The following is a 15,184-nucleotide window of genomic DNA, read 5'->3' on the forward strand; positions in this document are numbered from 1 at the left end:
TTCATAGAAAATAGCCCCGGTACTGGTTTTCGGGTTAGTGTGGGTGTGGGTGTGGCCTGTGTGGGTTTCGAAATAAGAGTGAAACTTTAAAAATATTCACTTCCTAGTCTTCAATTTATGGATGCTGACTGTGAGGCAGTGATGTGTCAGATTAACATAACAGTAACGTAACCCGAACACAAGTACCGCAGTCGGGCGTCTATAGCGCGGCAGAAGGATGATGTTCTCCCCATACAACATCATCGCATCGTGTTCGGGCTCGTTTTTCATTTGTTAACTTAAGATTCTGTCTTTAAAATTAGGAGTGGGGACTACTACATTTCTCAATACACCATATACCCGTCCAGGCGAATGCTACTGAATGAACAACTAGCCACACATCTGCACGCCAAGCGCATTGGATTCACTGGAAAACATATCATGAACAAACTCCATATTTTGTGATCAACAATAGTGTTTTAATGTGCTGATAAGTGATCAAAAAGACTTTATAATGTGGATAAGCATTTTGTGTAATGATAGTGATAAGAAAGTCGAGACTATGTGTTCTAGCATGCACGGCCATGTTTGTACTGCGCAGTGTGGGTGGTAAATTAACAAGCTCAGACTTTCGACAAGTAATGGTTGAGGTTTTAGAAAAGTGTAAATGCGACAGTCCTGATGTGGAGATGAGAGATGATATTTGCTACATAAAAAACCCCACCATCACCATAATAGTGAATAATCATTACCGGAGCAAGGCATCTATACCCAGGCTAGATGACTACCACAAATGCTTTAAGACCTTACACATTCAAGGTATGGCCTCAAACATAGGCAACACTCTTGCGGATGTTTTGAAGACTCATGCGGCCATTGGAGTAGTTGGAGAATTTGTTTCTTCTCTAGGCAGTATAACGGCGACAACACTTATTATATCAGACCTTCATAAAGACCCTATTGATCTATCAATAAGGATAGCCATGGAAGCAGCGGATCTGGCTGGTGGGCTAGATATTCTCACAGACTTGGCTTACAAGGGTCTCATTGATGACATGGTTAAAAAGGTAGCTGAATTCGTGATTTTAGGACGAGTAAAGTATATTGGCAAATTTGGATACAGAATACTTAATCGGAGTGGGGTTGTAGATTCGATGATCGCCGAGGTACTATCGAGTAGAACAGATGCTTATGTCACCAACCTGATCCTCCAAAACATCAGGCATGACGCGGTTGTACAGGTTTTAACCTATTTGAGTTTCCGGCCTGTTTTGGATACAATAACGCTGTCGGGAAAGGGGTTCACCAATTTTGCTGTGCTGGATTCGCTGGTTCTAAGCCAGAAAGGAAAGTACACCATTAGCTTGGTCGATGTAAGCCGGGCGCCCGGTGTAGACGAGATTTATTCATCTTTCATGGACTTCCACCACATCACCAAGATAAACTTTCCCCCCAACTACACCCCGCCCCCTCCTCCAGACAACCCCATAGTTGAAGGCTTTACCAACCTGGCCCGTGGTTGTTGGAGCGTATTTAAGCCCTACTGAGTTTGTTCGGGTACCTCGCATGCCAAGACTTTGCTTTTCCCTACAGGCGGCATAGCACCTACCCGAACACTCGGCTCTGGGCATGCACAGCCCCATGAAGCCGCCACAACCCGAACCAACCCGAACGTCTATATAAGCCCCGCCTTTAATGACAAAAGAAACAACACCCAATCACACACAAAAATTGTATGTATCCTCTGCACAATGCCCATGTTGTATATAACCACACACAGCAACACACGCCTGCACCCCGGGCATTGGATTCACTGGAAAACATATCATGAATAAAAACCTATAATTTGTGATCAACAATAGTGTTTTAATGTGCTGATAAGTGATCAACAAGACTTTATAATGGGGATAAAACACTTGGGGCGATGATAATGATAAGAAAGTCGAGACTATGTGTTTTAGCATGCACGGCCATGTTTGTGCTGGCCAACATCCCCAAAGCCGGCGCCCATCTCCACACCCCCAACTTTCTAGTCCAAGGATTTGCCGCGGTTCTAGATCTTTTTTTACGCATGGCCGGATCTGAAAAACCAGACATTGAAGTGAAAAACCAGGAATGCTACATTCACAACCCCATCATAAGTTTACTGGTAACGCGCTACTTTCGCACCAAGACAGCAGTGCCCAACCTAATGCTGTTACCAAAACATTTCAATACCTTGCACCTTAAAGGCGTGCCCCCAAGCGTCGACTCTTCCGGCATTTACGGAGCTCTGGTGTGCCACTCAGTCAAGGGCGTGTTCAGTGAGATGACTAGGTGTCTCGGAAGCATAGAGGCCAACACGCTTATTATCTCTGATCTCTCCAAAGAGCCGCACTGTCTTAAGTATTCGCTAATAGTGGAGGCGCTGGACGCATTTGACTCTCTGGATATGGTCAGCGACCTGCTATACAAGGGATATTCAGAAGACCTGGTTCTAAAAATAGTTGAAGCCATAGTACTCAAAAAACTAAAGATCGGGGCTAAGTTGGTCTATATAACAATTAAAAGACTGAAGTTTGTGAAGAGTCTAATCTCTCTGTGCACAATAAGAAGTTCTGCCCACATCACCAACCTGATCCTCCAGGACATCAACAAAGCTGGCGTGCGGGACGTGTTGAACTGCTGGGTCTTTCAACAAAGGCTAGACACCATAGAAATAACCGGGCCAGCCTTTGATGATCTCTCTGTTTTAGACGTCCTAGCCCGATGCGACCAAATGGACGTGGTTGATACGGTGGATGCAAGGGGCGCAATTAACCTGAAAGACCTTAATGCAGAGTTTTTGAACTGCGTCAGAGTCAATCATCTATATCTTCCACCGTTTTCCTTTCCCCCGTCCCAACAGCACGGCCCCTTAATGATCGCAGTCGCTCGGTTGCTACGGTTTTGGTTTGCATACGAAAAACTGACCCGAAAGTTCGACTTGGTGGACATGTCTCTTGCTAATCTCATCTCCAAACCGTGCGCCACCAACGTCGTAGAGGCTATAAAAGCAACCTTGGCTTTGCGCCAACTTATCATCGGGATGATTACAAAACCAAGAAGAGTTAGATACTATAGGAGCATCCCGATTGCGGTCATGGACGGCGTGCTAATACCTGCATACACGACCAGATGCTCATTAGCAACCCTGTCCAACCTGGCGGCACGAGTTAGGCCATCTACACACAAGCACACTTTAGGAATTGTCAATGTTGCCATTGCGCTTGCCAGACAAACTATATCCACACAGTCCCTAAGGCTCCTGAATGGCGTAAAGGTAACTGTTGAGGTCACAGCAGCAGGCATAGCCACGGTTTCTCCAATCGTTGTGAAAAACCTGGTAAACGCTTCCTTAATTGTTGCGAACGGGTTAGGAACTACATCCATATTCGTTACGAAAAGAGTAGTGGTCCCCTCCTTAGTTGCTGTGAAACCACTGGCAACCCAGGCCCTATTCGCCGCAATATACTTGATCAAGATCCCATTTACAATTGCCACAGACACCATGATATTGTCGGGCCGGATCCTGATCACGGGGGGCAGGGTCGTTGTCTATGTAGGCCGGCCAGTTTTTAAAACAGCGGTGTTCATGGTCAAACCGCCTCTAAGACTAGTGTGCACAACCGCACGACTAATTATACCGACCTGGGTCATAGAAACAGCTCCCATTCGCACCCAAAGAGAAGTGCCACCCATTCGCATCCAAAGAGAAGTGTCACCCATCCGCATCCAAAGAGAAATGCCACCCATTCGCATCCAAAGAGAAGTGTCACCCATCCGCATCCAAAGAGACGTGTCACCCATAAGAGAAGTCGTAACTGCACTTGGCCGAGCCACACTAGAGACCTTATCTCTGCCTGCAAGAGGCCTGGGGGTGCTACTAAGCCTGTTCCCCATACCCCGGCCACAAAGACAAAGCCGAACAGAAGAACGGTCAATTTATGCATAAAAGAGATTAACACTGCCATTTATCCAATAGTGTGCCGGCCTACAGCCTCTAAATGGCCATGCACATGTATATAGACATACACATACACGCAGGTAACCACAAACACACACAGATACAGACAAACAGACAAGCACACACACAAACCTATACACATACACACCCAGAGACATATGGCTGCCAGTTTTTGAAGCACCACCAGAGTCATCCAACCATAACCACAATCTTCATTAAATAGCTAACAAATCTTATTTACGTGATGGTGGCGATACCAATGATCTCGGCAGAGATCAAACCCTCTAGCCACACCCCGGATGCTACCTGGCCCCAACACAGACACCTTAATTATTTGGCATTTCCGTTCACCGGGTTCACTGGCTCTGGTTTAGGCTTTTTCTCGTTTTTATCTTTTTGCCGTACAAGGAGATTTGCCTCTTTGGCTCTTTCCTGAATGAGCTTCTCACAGAGCCCGTGGTTTTGGCGATGGAACTTTGTGTTCAGAAAATGGTTTATATCCAAAGACTGCTCCAGCTCTTTAACTAGCTGCCTTACAGTCTTTTGCTCTTGCTTCTGGGGAGCGGGCGCCTCCTCAAAGGCCTGAACAGCTCTCTGCTCCTCCTCTTCTCTTTGTAACATGTTGCAAAAACAAACCAGAGATTCTTATCAACACAAAGGTCTTTGTGAAAAACACCTGCTACCCTGCACCACAGTATTTGTTTATACTACCTGGCTGGCATGCTTTTATTCTTCTGGCGCGTCATTATTCCACCAGGTATCTCCTATGTACTTCTGCGAGATGCTTGGAAGTGCGTGTTTCACTGGCGGAAATATTCCATTGGCCATTTCATAAAGACTCTGGTGCGAGAGCTTAACCAGGCCCTTGGCTCCGGTGGTGATTTCTCCCAGCGGGTTTACAATAAATATCTTGCTCGGGTCAACGTCGCACATTGTGTAGGCCATGCGGTCGCTTTCTTTGTTCCCAAACCCTGAAAAGACGTCTCCTGACGCGGCAATCTCTTTTATCTCGGAAATGGCGGCAATCTTAAACTCTTCCGGCCCAAGCACCACTTCTCTATAGATGGCTGACAGAAGCTTCCCCGGAAACAGAATCACTGGGCCTTTCGGAAGGTACTGGTTGTTCTGAATCACCCGCTCCAAGTACTCTTTGGTCATCCCAATGTGGCCAATGGGCCTGGATGACAGATAGACAATTTTGTACCCGTTCTCTATGATGCGCCCGTACAGCGCAGCTATGTTGCTATGCGTCCAGTCTTTTCCCATTGCTCCGTATATGTACCCGATTACATCGCTTTTGGTAACTGTGCCATCAATGTCGGAAATAACGATTTTTTCGGTGTCTTTCCAAAAGTAGATGTTGCACGTGAGGACAATGGGCGTGCCTGATAGCCGGTAGACCGCCTTGTTTGCTCCCGAGCACAGATTCATGCTTTTTAGATACTTTTCCGGAAGAATGGCGTTTTTGCTGCTGGTGCTCGCATTCTGCCGGGGACACACCCGCTTCCGAAGCAGCTGCTTAATTAAATACCTGCCAGTGGTTTTTTTGGCCTCGTTGCTCCCCTCCTTTGCATTCGTGCACTCGCACTCTCCCTCGCAGCCGCACTCCCCCTTGCCCTTTGCTGCTCCATCGAACGTACTAACCCGCCGCTCAATGCAGAAGTACAGCTCTGAGAAGAGGCAAAACGGAAGAAGAAACTCTGGAACGTCTACGTTTTCCTCAAACAGCCCAATCACAACGGTGTCGCTTCCCAAAAAGGAATTAACCTGGTTCACATTGAAAATTTCTCTTATGTTGTCTCCAAGCACCCGCTTGTGCAGACACTCTGAAAAAAGATACTTTCCACGGTATATGCCTTCATAGACCCTTTCGTAATTGGCCAGCAGAAAGCTGTAGTTAGCTGAGGACTCTATCAGCATTTTGATCGTTTTAAACCCGGTGGCTGTGTTGTAGTTCAGCGGCTCTGTTTCTTCCTCGGGTATGGGGCTGTTGTGGAGAGAGAAAAACACGTTTCCCTCCTTGTCCAAGCGAGTGTCAATATTTACCACCACATCGTTAACTGTAAGAATAACTTCTCGCGACGTCTTGAAAGAGTGGACGTTCCCAAACCGGGCGTGAAACCCGGTTGATCGATAGCTATTGGCTGTTTTAACAACAATAACGTCGTTTGCTCCGCTCAGCTGGCTCAGGTTCATGTCTTTATAGAGGTCAGAGACAGAGTTGAACACTCGCTCCATGAAGTTCATTGCAATGAAAAAACACAGATTATTTATTGCGCTTGTTTCTTGATTTCTGAAATAGAGAGAAGTGTTCTGTCCATCCACTCCCTGATCTTGTCTGTGTGTTCCTGTATCTCCCTGTCGCACGCGGCTTCTGCTGCCTTTACGCCAGCAATCTCTCTTTTGATCTTTTCTTCATGTTCGGAAATAACGGACAAAAAGTCAGAGACAGGCTCATGGAGGTACGAGGAAAAGATCTCCCGGATCGACTCTTTGTCTGTTACGTCGTAGAGCCTTTCGCTTCCCTTTCCCAGCCGACTGTCTAGCTCGTTAAGCTTCAGGGGAAGAGAATACTTCAGAAGAATTTGGGTGAAAGAAGCAAAGATTTCTTCTTTTAGGTGGCAGTCGTCAATCTTTGACTCGGTAAAGATCTGCTCAACCATTTTCTCAAAGGAAAGCTGCAGCTTTGAGAGCCTTGGGCCATCCATCCATTTTTTAATTAAAATAAGCTTTATGCTACACCACTGGTATTGATGACGCATACCTGGCAATGGTGGTAATAATTGCATCAACCGTGGACTGGGCGGAGACGTAGCACATGACCGAGGTTTTTTTGGTGGGAAAAACTCCTTTCAAGCAATGGGCAAGCCTGGAGGTGTGGTTGGTGCTGTTGCAAGGCTGCATGGCCAGAACGTGGGTAATTGAGTGGTCCCGGTCAACAAAAACCTTCAGGAAGAGGTCGCCTTCTGGGAACGAGACGGTCTCTTCAAAAAACAGCGGGGGGTACATCCGTACCCCTCAAAGGAGGTATTTATGTTTGCGGGGTGATTAATCAATCAGCGGAGGAAAAGCAAAATTTTAATGCTCCCTCCGAGAATCGAACTCAGGTCTGCACGGCCACAACGTGCCATAATAACCACTATACTAAAGGAGCCACTTGTAATGCAAATTTTACAGCCATCCAGAAGACCGAGGCTAGAAGAGAAGCGTTTTTTTTATTCGCATGGCCAGGAGGGAGTCTTCCAGCAGGTGCATTTCTCTGCTTCTTGAAAACAAGGAGACGGGGGTAGTGGGTGGTTTTTCTAGAACAGAGTGTGTTAGCCGCGTGTGCACCTTTCTTCTTGAGCGATTCCAGCATAGAGGGCGCCCACAGCTCCCGGAAAAAGAAAAGAGGGCTGAGCCCGGAGAAAGAAAAAAGCTTTCCTCGTTTGAAAACCGCACCGATACCACCTCGCTTACCAAGTGCTCGGTGCTTGTCATTGCCCCGAATCTTGGGCTCATCTCAGAGGTGGTAAAAAGATTGCTCAATGAGCCTGGGAGCCGCTTGGGTGAAAGTAGCTCTTTTTACGGCTCAGAAGATGACAACTTCCTTATTGGGCTGAAATACGTTGATGCCACAGGTTTTGAGGAAGCATCAAACTTTACCTCTGATCTAATCATTACCACGACCAAACACCTGATTGAGCTTGGTGACCACAAGATAGATCGGTCGCAATACCTCGTAAAAACAGAGGAGGAGCTTGCCCACTTTGACAGAACGGCTAAAATGGCTCTTGGAATCTATTCTTTCCTTTCGGGGATAGATACAACAATTTATCTTGATGCTGATCTTCTTCAAATGCAAAACATGAAATCAGTTGCGGAAGTTCTCTCCATTGTGAAAGAGTCGCAGCCGCGCGCCCCCAAGACCATGAATCTTAAGTATCTAAGCAGCGGGGAAGAGAAAAAAGCCTTTCTGCTACTAGCAGACACCGCCTCATCAGAGATGGTTGCTTTGGTTCGGGAAGAAGACTCGAGCGCCCAGATTGTCATCAAACAGTCAACTGGCCCTGTTTCCAAAAAAGGACCAAAGAACCCTGCAATTTTTGCCACTGTCTTCAACAACCCGAATATGTCCGTTATTTCTTTATGTGAGCACCACCTAGCTGTGCTTTCCCAGGAAACAGACCGTTTCGTTGTCTTGCTCAGAGACATCCTCCAGGTTGAGCAGCTAAAGGCCTACGTCGAGGGAAGCAACCTCCTTGGGGCTAACGGAATATTCTTCATTGACGAGCACACCCCGAAAAACAAAATCAAAGAAGAACTCAAACTTAAAAACAAGCGAATCTGGGTAGTTACCGAAAGATTTGTGTTCTTCCGAAAAACAAGGCTTCCCACACTGCTGCTTCCATTCCAGGCACAAAAGATTCTCTCACCAAACATTCCCAATCGCTACATCCTCTCCCTGCTCAAAAACAACACAGGCATTGAGGACGCGGGAGACCTGCACGACCCCTCTCCATATAGTTCGCCAATCATTCTTATCAGTAGCAAACACGATGAGTTTTCCATTGAAAAGCTTATCAATCGAGAGTTTGTTCCACAAGACGAGTTTATGTTTGAGGACTGGATTAGGCTAGAGCTGGCAATTGACTAGCCCGAGCTAACCACCGCCCGCTTCTGTCCAAATACGAAAAATATTTGTTTTTCTTTATGAGTGCAGCACAACAGGCGTCAGACATACTCCAAAATAAAGAAACACTTCCGTTCATAATCTCCATATCCAGCCTAACAGCGATGGTGGTGCTAAGCGCCATTGGTGCCACTGTAGGCTCGGTGAAAGCCTCTGCGTCGGCTGCAATGGTGGCGGGCAGACATGCGGACATTATGACCAAGGCCTACCTCCCGGTGCTTCTGGCATCGGCATGTTTCATCTACGCAATGATCCTGGTGATTATTTCGATCACCCACATAAGCTATGACATGAAGCTGCAGAAAGCGTGCAATGTTATGGCTGCCACACTTATATACGGGTCAACCGCAATGTTTGTAGGAATAGCGATAGGAAGCGCGAACAAAACAGGGCTTGTTAGGTTAAGCGAGAACCGAGGAATGTTTCTGTCTTTCTTGATTCTCAACTCTTCTCTGGAGCTTCCAGCCATCTTTGCCATGATTTGTTCTATCTGGATGCTTTCTTAGGCATCTATCTACTTTTAGGGGCACTTTAAAGAGAGCAGCTTAAGGTACTTTAAGTGGGTGGTTTGTTTGTTTATGCAGGAGGACCGGCTCGATAGCTCCCTTAGGCGGAGCAAGGATGCCTATGCCCGGATAAAAATGGGGCTGACAACGCGGCCAGAGGCTGCGCCGCAACTAGCCACGGAGCATAAGGTGCCCGTGGAAAGGATAAACAAAGTCATTGGGGTCTTAGAAAGTATTGAAAAAGGGAAAAAGCTTCTAAAGCCTGCCGCCAGCCATGAGGAGGGAAAAAGAATCTATGACGAGCTGAAGCACACGCACAAAACCCTACAAAAGGCAGAAACAGCTTCAGTGGTCTCGGCGTCCATTGCACAGATAGAGAAAAGGATGAAAAAGCTTGAAAAGGTGCTTGATGAAGTAACGCAGAAGCGGCTCAAAAAAGCCTTTACAACAGGGAATGTGGGGTGGAGCAAGTACCTTGTAAACCCAAAAAAGAAAGCGCTGCTTTTTGTCAACACCCTTCAAGAACACGTTGAAAAGACAACCATTCCCGAAGCTATTGTGAAAGAAATTGAAGAAAGGGAGCCCGTCATCAGCCAGATTGAAAAGCTGGCCCAAGAAGCCTTCAAAGAAAAAGAGGTGGCTGCTATTACCGAAATATTCCAGGAAATCATTGAAAAGGGTCTCAAAGAGCAGGTCACTAGGGGGTGCTATCTTTTGTTAAAGGAAGTTGGAAGTCTTCACCAAAGAGTGGTTGCAGTTATCACTATGAGCAAATATTTTTCCAAGAACTACCAGATTCTCACCGGGAGAAAAGATCCGGACAAGGATCTTCTGTCAGTGCTGAAAAACACGTGTAAGACTCTCTTTATTGACGCAGAAAGCACTTTTTCTTCCTCAAAAATTGACACAAAAACGCTGGTGGATTATGCCCTGGTGGATCTTATTGGGATTGTTGAGGAGATAGACAAGTATCCAGCAATATTTGAGTCTTGGTCGCGCAAGAGGCAGCCTATTTTGAAGGCGGTGTCCCTAGCTGTGAAAGAAAAGAGTATCCAAACCCCATCAAAGCTAAAACAGCTTGTCTATACAAGCAATGCAGCTACGTTTCTCTCCAGGGCTAAGTCTAAGTATGCCGCCAGCCAGGAGGAGATTGTTGAAGCAATTGCAAAAGAGTTGAAGAATGGCTTGCTGCGGGAGATCGATGGCCCAAAGGAGGCAAACAAGAAAAGGCCGAGGATTTCTGTTTTGCTGGACTATATCGAAGCCCTGGCACAGGTTGTCTCTCCAATGTATCTTACCAGTACCCAGAAAAAAACCGTTATAGCCCAGTTTAAAAAAGATGTTAGAGTGGTGGCTGAAAGGGTGGGGGGATTGGATGACGTGAGCGACAACCATCTTACTTCACTTATTAACTCGTTTTTTGGACGCAAAGGGGCTGTGTTGGATTCGGGTTAAATGGCGCCGAACACTATGGAAACAGCTATGAAAACAGCTATGGAAACCACTATGGAAACCGCTAAGCTAAATAAACCATAAACCGGTATTCTTCTAAAATCAAACTCGTTAATTGCATCATACTTGTCTTTATTTTGTCTATGTTTCATCTTCACCAAACACACTCAAACCACCGACACCAATGCTGGTAAATAGTGTGGCAATGCATAGTTTGATGGCCACCTTTTGTGAGAATATGATTGTGGTAAATAGAGCTATAAACAATAGAATAGAAAGAATCAAAACCACAGTGTTGTTTTTTCTTGCCTTTTGTGCTGCCATAAATTTTTTGCAAATGTAAAATTTATAGCCCCTAGAACCGCCAGAAGGGGTAAAGATCTCTCTATAGCTAAACTGAAACCGCGAGAATATGTACATCTCTACTCCCTAGACATGTTATGTTCTTGCTGGCGTAGGGCGTAGGGCATGAATGTTTCGGTTGGTTCAGTTATACTTGACAAACAGACCTCCACACCACCTCCATCCATCTTGACCCCAACCCGAACTAACCTTAATTGTTGTTGGCCACAACTAACCCGAACTAACCTCAAACCCCAATCCCAACACTTACAATATATTTTTAAAGTTGCACTCTTAATTCAGAAAATACGGGTTACAACCATATGGGGCCGATAGCGTTTAGCAGGGCTAGGCCCAGATAGGCCAAAACAACCCGAAAACCCAAAGCGGGTTGGTGGGTTTTTCGGGTTGGCCGATATGTGTTTGATTCCAATGATGACTGCTGGTGCCTACGGGACAGAATGGGCCAGGAGCTATGTAAGTGTTGAGAGTTTGTAAATGTTGAAATGCACTGACCCCCGCCGGTTTCTTTTGATCACCGCATTAATCTTCGTATCAACTATTTCGGTCATACATTGGAGACAGCAGAGGGGCTCGCTTGCTTCTTTTTTTTCTTTGGCCAGCTTTTCCAAACAGGCATGACACCCTATATGCCCATCCGCACACACAATGCCTACATAGGAGAATCGGTTTTTTATGTTCAGCTTGCAGAGATCGTCAACTGACACTTGGCAAACAAAACAGGCGGGGTTTGGGCCGGTGCCAGGCATGGGGAGGAAAGGCGCTGGCTTACTTCCGCCAGTAGAACAAATGCTCTCTTTACAAAGATCAAGCATTTCGGAGTTTAGGTGGCCACTTGCCCAGTATTTGTATGCTTCGGGTATGAGCCATAGAATGCTTTTGCTGGAGTATAGGTGCAAGGTATATCCTTCGGTGATTGGGGTGTTTGATATGTGGGTGTGTTTCGGGTGGCCTGGCTCGATCCAGACATATTGCCCGGTTCGAAACGCCGTGTGGACTATGTTGGCAAACGTATTGTTCAAGACATGGTTGGGGTGTTCATAGCAGGTCGATATCCATTCCAAGAGATTTTTGAGGCTTTTCAGGTTTAGTTTTTGGCTATACTCTCTAACGTTCAGGCTTGGAGTAGTAGTTTTCAGGCGGCACAGTTGTTTAATACGGTTCGAATCTAAAAACAGCCCAGAAAAGAGAGAGAAGTCAATGGTTATGACTAACGTCTTCACAGCAAAGTTGTTTTGTGACAGGCGGGTGGCGGTGGGGCTCCAGTGTTTAACTGGCATATTTAGCCAAACCCAGTGCTCTGAGAGGGCAGGGAGCTGTGCAGGTGAAAAAGCATGGGGCTGGTTTTTTATTCCCCATACCTTAAAGCCATTCAAAAGCCTTTTGTCCCTCAGCAGCGTACAGTTTATGTCCGCAAGGCTTTCAGCGCCCAACACGTAAATCCTAAGTATTGTTTGCGGGTTGAATGTGTCCAGAAACTGAAGATGTGTTAGTTCGGGGGCATTGCGTATACACAGAACAAGCTTGCAACTCTCCACACTAAGGCGCAATAGAAACCACGCAGCAGAAGCATTAGACACACTATCCAGAATTAGATTCTTCGTCCATGCCTTGAGAATGGGGAATGGTGTTTCTCCATTGTCTGTGAAGGCGGAGCCAGAAGATGGGTTGCTTGGGCCAACTAGCCCTGTGATAATATAGGGCGCGGGGTATGGTACGGTCTCCGGGGCACATAGTCCAGAGATGACGAGATTCTCGGCGGTCAGCATGCCCAGTGCCCGCAGTACCTTCTCTGCGGTCGCAGAGTTTAGTGGGTAGGGGAGTATTCTGTGTTTGTATTGGGCGTCAATGGTTATATGCTTAAACCATATACCTTGGGAGATCAGAGCGGGGATGGTTTCAGGGGTGTATAGGTCAAGATGAATTTCGATGTTTTGCTGTTGGGTGCTTACAATGTAAGATCTACCCTTGTCCACATGGGTGTTTAATCTGTAACCCGACACCATAAAGAAATCAATGGTTTGAATGGCGCAGGGCCATGCTAGATCTAGGGGGTTTATGACTTGTATGTGCAGGGGTGTGGCTAGGGGCGAACTGTGGGTGCAGTGCATGGCGGCGCCAATACCAATAGCGCCCAAGAAGGCCGCCGCGACCACTATCCGCGTTTTTCTCAGCAGTCTACTATTTAACAACATTTAAGCTAGGGCTAGCCAGGTAAAATTATAAAGATGAACACGCTGGTATCTATCTTACTGATGTGAGCAAGGTTTGGTATGGTGTCTTGGAGCGGGCACTGTGGGATGGGCGTAAAGGAAAATGGTTGGAAGATAGTTGGTTTTGTGACGATATATGGCCGACATCTTTATTATTCCATTTAGTAATTTTAAAGTGCATCTTTATTCTGGATTTCCAATAAATAAAACAAGTGCTGTTCCAACCATTTGCCTGGGGTTGGCGCGGTGAGGTTCGGTGTTTGAGTATAAAAGTAAGAAGGGGGTGTGTGGTGCCCAATTCAATATGTTCAGCAGGTTTTCATGAGATCAAAGCAGGTCTTTCCATCCATATCCTTTTCTACCACACTGACAACCCCTGAACCACATAGTTCGTCACCGCACAGAGGACATGCTTGTGGCTGGGCCTCTTTTGATGCATATTTTGTCTTAAGTAGTTTCTCCAGGCAAGGCTTGCAGGCCATGTGCCCGGCTTTGCAGACTATGCCCAAATAAATGGGCTGGGTTTTTGGGCTTACTTTGACGATCTCCTCAACTGACATGTTGCATTCAAAGCAGGTAGGGTTCGGGTTAGGATCGGTGGGGGGTGTGAATGGGGTTACAATATCGTCAGACACGGAAAGAATCTTCTGGCTGCATATTTTTGCCATCGTTGTGTTTAGCTTGCCATCTGCCCAGTCTTTGTAGGCGGCAGGCTCAATCCACAGGATGCTTTTGCGGTTGTAGATATAGAAGGTGCGGGATATATTGGCAACATAACACAAGCGTTTGAGACTTGGGAGAAGGGGTTCGATGTCGATGTAAATATGGCTTGAGAGTGGCGATATGTTGTGGATATTGATGTTGGTGATAGTAATTTGCTCAGTATCTATAAACCGACTGTCTAACCAGACCAAGAGCTCTGAGAGACTCATGTTTGATGCCCGGGTGCTGTTTGGGTTAGTTAGCCTTAGTTCAAGAATCTTCACAGAAGCTTTTTCTTCGCACACTCTGCTGCCAATTTTATCGTGGGTAGGAAAGACCACGCCATGTAGGATTAGACGGTCTACCGTGATGGTCGTGTGCATCGTTTTTACAATACTGCACCAAAATGCAGCGGGCATCCGGATACTGTCCCAGTGTTTGGTGGCAATGGCTTGCAATGTCTCGGGAGACGCATACAACCAGTCGGGGGTTTCCCAAAGCCCAATTTCGTTCAAGACCTTTTTCTCTCTCAGCAGCGCGCAATCAATGTCGGTGAAGTTATCAGCGTCCCAGACATATAGTTTAAGCAGCGTCTTCGGGTTGAAACCGTCTAGACAGCGAAGGTTTGTTATTTCAGGGACATGCAGCAACCACACATCAACCATACATTCACTCACATCAAGACGAGGTAGCAGCCAGCGCACAGATGCTTCAGACACCCTAGTTAGCACTATGTGCTTGGTATAGAGTTTGAGAAGCTTGGGGTGTGTTTTTTCATCTTCGGCAATAGGATTGGGGGATAGCTCGCATTCCTGGTGAGCGTGGTTTACACCTGTTTCGGGATCTAAAACAGCACCTAACCCAGATATGGTGAGTCTATCGGTGTGCAGTGATCTACCAAAGGCCCGCAAGAGTTTTTCTACCAACACAGTGTTTAGCAGCGGAGCCTGTAGTCTGTGACTGTATTGGGTGTCGATATTTATGCGCTCAAACACCATCCCCTCCACCAAGTGGTCGGGGATGTCAGCCAAGGTATAGCTGTTCAGATAAATTTTGATGGGCATGTACTGGTCTTTAACAATGTAGGTTGTGGTTTCCACCGTTCGGGTTGCTAGCGTCGATCCCGACATCTCAAAAAAAGCGATGGTTTGGTCGGTATATGGAGACACCAAGTATGGGCGGCCGTCGTCTTCCAGAGAAGAGTCGCGACTGGCCAAACCTAAGAGCGCAAACGCAAATATGGCAGCTAGTTGGGCTATTATGATCGGGGCCTGCATGTAGGAGAAGTTTGCAGGCAAAATATAATATATAA

At 46.5% G+C, this 15,184-nt stretch overlaps 11 protein-coding genes across 11 annotated transcripts; 5 read left to right on the top strand and 6 right to left on the bottom strand.

Moving 5' to 3' along the window:
* Positions 1-515: 515 nt before the first annotated feature.
* Positions 516-1,526, top strand: NEDG_01977 (uncharacterized protein; the record flags this gene model as incomplete). The annotated part of the gene is made up of 1 exon (XM_067689395.1): positions 516-1,526. The coding sequence occupies one exon, from the start codon at positions 516-518 to the stop codon at positions 1,524-1,526; it is 1,011 nt and encodes a 336-aa protein (XP_067544692.1).
* A 425-nt stretch (positions 1,527-1,951) lies between these two features.
* On the top strand, positions 1,952-3,952 carry NEDG_01978 (uncharacterized protein; the record flags this gene model as incomplete). Its single annotated transcript, XM_067689396.1, has 1 exon — positions 1,952-3,952. The coding sequence occupies one exon, from the start codon at positions 1,952-1,954 to the stop codon at positions 3,950-3,952; it is 2,001 nt and encodes a 666-aa protein (XP_067544693.1).
* A 342-nt stretch (positions 3,953-4,294) lies between these two features.
* NEDG_01979 (uncharacterized protein) lies at positions 4,295-4,585 on the bottom strand (the record flags this gene model as incomplete). The annotated part of the gene is made up of 1 exon (XM_067689397.1): positions 4,295-4,585. The coding sequence occupies one exon, from the start codon at positions 4,583-4,585 to the stop codon at positions 4,295-4,297; it is 291 nt and encodes a 96-aa protein (XP_067544694.1).
* Positions 4,586-4,690: 105 nt separating this feature from the next.
* NEDG_01980 (phosphatidate phosphatase LPIN) lies at positions 4,691-6,211 on the bottom strand (the record flags this gene model as incomplete). Its single annotated transcript, XM_067689398.1, has 1 exon — positions 4,691-6,211. One exon carries the CDS (start codon positions 6,209-6,211, stop codon positions 4,691-4,693), a length of 1,521 nt encoding a protein of 506 aa, XP_067544695.1.
* A 23-nt stretch (positions 6,212-6,234) lies between these two features.
* On the bottom strand, positions 6,235-6,672 carry NEDG_01981 (uncharacterized protein; the record flags this gene model as incomplete). Its single annotated transcript, XM_067689399.1, has 1 exon — positions 6,235-6,672. One exon carries the CDS (start codon positions 6,670-6,672, stop codon positions 6,235-6,237), a length of 438 nt encoding a protein of 145 aa, XP_067544696.1.
* Positions 6,673-6,700: 28 nt separating this feature from the next.
* NEDG_01982 (uncharacterized protein) lies at positions 6,701-6,973 on the bottom strand (the record flags this gene model as incomplete). Its single annotated transcript, XM_067689400.1, has 1 exon — positions 6,701-6,973. The coding sequence occupies one exon, from the start codon at positions 6,971-6,973 to the stop codon at positions 6,701-6,703; it is 273 nt and encodes a 90-aa protein (XP_067544697.1).
* Positions 6,974-7,187: 214 nt separating this feature from the next.
* Positions 7,188-8,600, top strand: NEDG_01983 (uncharacterized protein; the record flags this gene model as incomplete). The annotated part of the gene is made up of 1 exon (XM_067689401.1): positions 7,188-8,600. The coding sequence occupies one exon, from the start codon at positions 7,188-7,190 to the stop codon at positions 8,598-8,600; it is 1,413 nt and encodes a 470-aa protein (XP_067544698.1).
* A 56-nt stretch (positions 8,601-8,656) lies between these two features.
* On the top strand, positions 8,657-9,142 carry NEDG_01984 (V-type H+-transporting ATPase 16kDa proteolipid subunit; the record flags this gene model as incomplete). The annotated part of the gene is made up of 1 exon (XM_067689402.1): positions 8,657-9,142. The coding sequence occupies one exon, from the start codon at positions 8,657-8,659 to the stop codon at positions 9,140-9,142; it is 486 nt and encodes a 161-aa protein (XP_067544699.1).
* Positions 9,143-9,214: 72 nt separating this feature from the next.
* On the top strand, positions 9,215-10,597 carry NEDG_01985 (uncharacterized protein; the record flags this gene model as incomplete). The annotated part of the gene is made up of 1 exon (XM_067689403.1): positions 9,215-10,597. One exon carries the CDS (start codon positions 9,215-9,217, stop codon positions 10,595-10,597), a length of 1,383 nt encoding a protein of 460 aa, XP_067544700.1.
* An 812-nt stretch (positions 10,598-11,409) lies between these two features.
* NEDG_01986 (uncharacterized protein) lies at positions 11,410-13,152 on the bottom strand (the record flags this gene model as incomplete). The annotated part of the gene is made up of 1 exon (XM_067689404.1): positions 11,410-13,152. One exon carries the CDS (start codon positions 13,150-13,152, stop codon positions 11,410-11,412), a length of 1,743 nt encoding a protein of 580 aa, XP_067544701.1.
* A 326-nt stretch (positions 13,153-13,478) lies between these two features.
* On the bottom strand, positions 13,479-15,149 carry NEDG_01987 (uncharacterized protein; the record flags this gene model as incomplete). Its single annotated transcript, XM_067689405.1, has 1 exon — positions 13,479-15,149. One exon carries the CDS (start codon positions 15,147-15,149, stop codon positions 13,479-13,481), a length of 1,671 nt encoding a protein of 556 aa, XP_067544702.1.
* Between the last annotated feature and the right edge of the window lie 35 nt (positions 15,150-15,184).

Source organism: Nematocida displodere, assembly GCF_001642395.1.
Source record: "Nematocida displodere strain JUm2807 chromosome Unknown 11, whole genome shotgun sequence".
Classification (NCBI taxonomy): domain Eukaryota; kingdom Fungi; phylum Microsporidia; genus Nematocida; species Nematocida displodere.